This window comes from Nannobrachium achirus (assembly GCF_963921795.1).
Source record: "Nannobrachium achirus genome assembly, chromosome: 3".
Lineage (NCBI taxonomy): Eukaryota > Metazoa > Chordata > Actinopteri > Myctophiformes > Myctophidae > Nannobrachium > Nannobrachium achirus.
This window is the reverse complement of record NC_137812.1, coordinates 71,187,511-71,193,398: the sequence shown is the minus strand read 5'-3', so window position 1 is coordinate 71,193,398 and position 5,888 is coordinate 71,187,511. Positions and strand designations below refer to the sequence as shown.

Genomic DNA, 5,888 nt, shown 5'->3' with positions numbered 1-5,888 from the left:
ATAATTGCGACAACCACGGAACTAGTGAAAAATTAAAACAGCACCGGCAATTATTCTAAACTTTCGACGATACTGCCAATAATCATATTCTTTGAGACACATCAGAGTTTTTGCTGGGTCAAACAAGGGAATCACTTGTTTGGTTAAAATCAAATCAACCTATAGCGTACAGTGCTTGTATTGAACGAGAGCAGAGCAGGGGTCGTCGTCATGCTGGCTTGTGGTGGACATTTATGTCAAAATGCCACAGACGTACAAAATGAGAAGACACATAAAGAGACAGCCCTGAATGACCAAAACAGGTGTGTAACACTGAGTGTTATGGGTAGGGGTGTAACAATATAGTAACTGCATCGAAATATCATTTTTAATTAAAGAAATCAAAGAATATCGAAATGAAAACAGCTAAAATCGAATCGTATCGTTAGATTTTGTATTGTATCGAATCGGTAGTGCAAATAATCGATTGTATCGATACTGCCTACTTGTGCATTATATTTAGCAAAAAATTCAAATGAGGGTTTTAATTACTTTTCCTCTCCATATAGCTACACTGGTCTATCGATAAATGTGCGTAATCTCTGGGTTCATGTCAAGGTGCAGGTTTGTCCATATGTGTTCAAATACAATGTCCATGTATTTGCCTGTGTGCCGTGTTTACTTATTTATATCCATAATAATACATGTTTCCCTTAAAAACCTGCACTATCCACACTTTTCACATAGATTTAATGTCTTTGCTAAATAGTTAATATATTGATTTCAAATCATTGAATCGAATCGTATCGTATCGCCATGAATGAACCAATATCGTCCATGTATCGTATCGTCAACCATGTATCGTGATATGTATCGAATCGCTATTAAAATGTATCGTTACACCCCTAGTTAAGGGGTCCTTGCAAATAAAACATTTGAGAAACATTATGTCATAATGTCATAGTAAATAGTGTCATATTCTGAAGAAAACCTGGAGACTGAGACTGGGGGCGGCTGTAGCTCAGGAGGTAGAGTGGGTTGGCCAATGCTCCATGGGTCAGCGGTTCAAATCCCAGCTTCTCCTGTCTACACGTCGAAGTGTCCTTGGGCAAGACACTGAACCCCAAGTTGCCTCCGGTGAGCTGGTTGGTGCCTTGCATGGTTTCCACCGCCACCGGTGTATGAATGTGTGTGTGAATGGGTGAATGTAATGCACATTGTAAAGCGCTTTGGATAAAAGCGCTATATAAATGCACCATTTACCATTTACCATTTACTGACATTCAGTAATTGGGTCTTATGATGAAAATAAGACATGTATAATGGAGTGTAAAATAAAAGAGCAAAATAACTGTCTTTCAGTACAGGTCAGTCCGCAACAATGTAACTATAGGACGCAACTCCTTGCAACAGAACAGTTTTAAGGACACTCCACACAAAACTGCCACCGGGGAAATGGTTGCAAGTTGCATATTGCAATGAGTTACATTGGTGAGGGCTGGCCTTTGGAGAGAGAGAGAAATTAGAAGAATTATATAGACATTAAAATATGACACTTTCTCCTATGGATGCAATTGGACATGTGCTAGCCTTGGGTTCTGGTTAGACATAATGGATCAAATACCGAATTGTGAGATTTTTACAGAAAATGTAAGCAAATGTGTGTGACAGGAAAAGCCCACGACACACTGCTGCGGTGAGCGTTTCCTCAGCAATGATCCGAGCACACGTTTTTCACATGTATGTTTCTAAACAGTGCATCTACAGTAAGTGGAAATGCAGTGAATCTGAATCTGAATTGGTGAATTCACAGCTATCAATAAGACAATAGAAACAGAAACAGCAGTGTGCTACACAGCTGAGTTAGACCTGATTAGGTCCTTATAGCACCATAGTGGGGGAAAAAAGTCAAATCGTTCAATCAATAAAGTCACAAAAACTTCCAAACTCCCATTAGCTTCAACAGCAGCTTATTGTTCAGTGAAGGCACACAGTAAAGATGATGTAGCCAACAATAATGTACAGTATGTGTTCATAAGTTACTGTACATTCATGTTTATTCATTTAATTTGTTTTCAGGAGTGAATGAAAAGACATTAAACATACCGTACAAATGATGTGAGTGCAGTCTCATCTAGACAGTAGAACAGACTGATAAGGAGAATAGTTTATGTTTGTATTAAACATTGCATTTCACTCTAAACATTCTGAATTGTCGGAAATCTGACAATGTGATGTTGAACCCCCCCCCATATTCTCTGACCAGTTTGGTTCACCGACCCCATGTAAGTGTGCTCTATTGTTTCAGATTGCTAATCAACGACTGTCTGCGGTTAATGTATTGGGAGTCTTTTGACAGTATTGTTCTCTGTAAATATCCATGTGTGAAGTTTGTCTCAGTCTGCCAGAGGTGTTAGGGCCTTGATCCGGCCTCTCTGGGGTTGTGGGAGGAACTTGACACAGTATATGAGATGGCGTTTTTACTGTATGCTGGAGAGCTCTCACGAATAAAACCAAGAACGTTGTACTTCTTTCTCCTCGACTGCGTGATTATTTTCAGACTAAAAGGTGGAAATTCCTATCTATCAATGGTTCCCTGACCGCGGACTCAATATATCTGGTGCGCTGCTGTGGACGTGGTTCTTCTACACCCAGCAACTGCTCAGATTGACGAGTAAAAGAACTACGGCGAAAATTCGGTTAAGTATTGGTTTTATTCGTTAAAATAGGTTAATTTGAACAATTGGCTATAAAATTATAATACATTAGAAGTGGAGATCTGATGTAGTATATTTTGAATTAATTCTGTTTAATATGTACTAAATTTTTAAACATACTTAAAACATTTATAGTTTATTTTATATTTATAGTTTTAATTTGCCAGAGTGCAAAAGTTAAGGAGTCAATAGTAGACAACTTGAAGTCAAGTTGTATTTATGTCTAAATAGTTCAGGAAGATGGGCCTACCGGGTTCTATTTAGGATGTCCTGTCTATAGTCTTGTCTTGTTATAAATGTTTGTCTTTAATTAGCCACCTTGAAAGTCAGTTGGTATTTATGTTTTACATGTTTGTCTTTAATTAGCCACCTTGAAAGTCAGTTGGTATTTATCAGTGTTGTATTGTTTTACATGTTTGTCTTAGTTTTACATGTTTGTATTTCATAGCCAATTTGAAAGTCAATTGGTATTTATGTGTAAATTTGATTTCATATTTCAGTACGACAAGCAAGCTAATTGATGATATTATCTGGGTAACTATTCGGTGTGTGGAAGGCACGATATAATGCGGCTTGGATAAAACGAAGCGGCGATATAAAAGGCACCATTTACCATTATTTACCAACTATTTAATATAAGATGTCAAAAACAAGATTGTTGCCTGTTTTATGTTTCAATATTTTGTCTTTTACTAGCCAACTTGAAGTCAGTTGGTATTAATAAGTGTTGTCTTGTTTTATATGTTATATGTACACTATTTGAGGGACCAACTTTGGGCTTAGTTTTTAAGGTTTCTGGCATGGGGACGCCCGGCAGAAACCGTTTAGGCTACAGGTCATTGGTGAATTGTTTGCAATCCTCTTTAACCGTTTACACGTCAGACTTTTAGTCTGTCATTTAATCTGTGTTTCTTCTCCAGGTATTTGTATAAAAAGGGGTTGGAGGCTGTCTAATGTAACAATTATTTTAATGTCCCAATTTCCTTCAGGGTATATGCTTGCAGTTTTAATGTGAATTTATATTTGTGTCACTCCTCCTAAGATGTGTGTTGTGAGTGACTAACGAGTGACTAACGACTAACTACTAATTCTAACTAACTACTAATTCTAACTGTACTTGGCATGCGCGTCGGATGTTTTCATATTATTTGTCCAGTAAAAGGGAATGGCAGATCTTCAAGGACTCAACACCAAGGGTCTGTCAAGAAGGTGCATTTGGGCCATGGTAAACGTATCAATGGTTTGTATCACACATTTGAGGGGTTGCTAAGAATGTTGTGAAAAGAGGTAGGTCTATGCGAGAAAAATACAAATGTTTAAAAAGAAAAAACGGGGGATAAGGGGAATTTATATGTTTCTGTTCAAACATTGTATTTTTCTCTAATCGTACTGCAATAATTTCTTGATCACCTCTTGCCGTGAATTATTTAAACATTATTTAGACATGTGCATGTTATAGCCTACTATATGAATCTGTATATTGACTAAGCTACTGTATAAGCCTACCGCACATGTCCAATCCGGATGTGATTTAATTTGTTTTGAACAAAACCTTGGTAAAAATAAAACGTGATGATTTGACTTGTACTAACTATTCTATTTCCTTTTCAGAGATGGTGCAATTAACGATGGAGAAATGGACTGGGCTATTTTCTCAACCCCAAATACTTGAACAGACAGTGCAACTAACTTCCCCTGAACAATACACTGAAAAGGATCTGACCTCCAACTCTGGAAGTCGGTTCGAAGAAACGCCCAAGATTGTGTTATAAAATGTAAATAATTGTCCACGTGATCATGGCCAAATGGTATAATGGATCCGCCCCATATATAGTCCTGAGTTTCCTAAAAAAGAGGTTTCCTCAGTTCACATGATTCACAGGTTTAGGAGAGAGAATGTTTTGTATACTTGTGTTCCCGTTGTTGCAAATTGATTATGTACGCAAGTGAAATACAAGTGTTTAAAATAAACAAATGTGGGATTGATAAGGAGAATAGTTTATGTTTGTATTAAACATTGCATTTCACTCTAAACATTCTGAATTGTCGGAAATCTGACAATGTGATGTTGAACCCCCCCCCATATTCTCTGACCAGTTTGGTTCACCGACCCCATGTAAGTGTGCTCTATTGTTTCAGATTGCTAATCAACGACTGTCTGCGGTTAATGTATTGGGAGTCTTTTGACAGTATTGTTCTCTGTAAATATCCATGTGTGAAGTTTGTCTCAGTCTGCCAGAGGTGTTAGGGCCTTGATCCGGCCTCTCTGGGGTTGTGGGAGGAACTTGACACAGTATATGAGATGGCGTTTTTACTGTATGCTGGAGAGCTCTCACGAATAAAACCAAGAACGTTGTACTTCTTTCTCCTCGACTGCGTGATTATTTTCAGACTAAAAGGTGGAAATTCCTATCTATCACAGACACTTTGACATTAAAGGCCCATTCCCACTGGGCCAAATAAACAGATAAAACAATGTCTTTCTCCATTCAAGTGGATGGTAAGATACTGATAAAAAATATTGGTATCTTACGATCCACTTGAATGGAGAGATATCGATATTTTTTGTATCTGTTTATCTGGCCCAGTGGGACTGGGCTTTTAAACTGACTGTTTTCTCCAGTGAAGTACTATAGCACAGTGGTTCTAAAACATTTATGTCAAGTCACACTACATAAATTTTATTTCTAGAGCATAATTTAAAATCCACCAGGGTCGACCAGAGTGCTGCACAACATACAAAAAGCATTGTTTTTCAAATAAAATATAATGGGAAAATAACAGTGTCACACAAATAAAGCTTATTTACAAGACATGTGTTTTTAAAAGGACAAGGAGAACAGATAAGTCTTTAATCTGGTTTTAAAAATGGCCAGGGAGGATGCAGTCGTTACACCCAGAGTGTTCCACAGGTTCGGTGCAGTCGTCAGGAACGGGACTCGAACTCTCGACACGCTGCCTATATGCGGTATGCGCCTGGACCGCTAGGCCAACAGCCGGCGTCCCACCATGTTATAGAATAGTAACATAATAGAATATCGACATGATTCACTTCATACATTATCACCAACAGTAAGTACAATAGTTTGAGAGTGTGTATGCCTGTGTGTGTCAGTGTGTGTTTGCATGTGCGTGTGTGTCAGTGTGTGTGTGTGTGTGTGTGTTTGTGTGTGTGTGTGTGTGTGTGTGTGT

General features: G+C 38.1%; 1 protein-coding gene across 1 annotated transcript in view; it reads right to left on the bottom strand.

Moving 5' to 3' along the window:
• Positions 1–4,923: 4,923 nt before the first annotated feature.
• Positions 4,924–5,888, bottom strand: part of percc1 (proline and glutamate rich with coiled coil 1) — a gene marked incomplete at its 3' end in the record, with an annotated part of 5,127 nt that continues 4,162 nt past the window's right edge. Inside the window, exon 4 of the mRNA XM_080722764.1 lies at positions 4,924–4,962. Coding sequence (XP_080578890.1) covers positions 4,924–4,962 — 39 coding nt within the window. The remainder of the gene's footprint in view (positions 4,963–5,888) is intronic.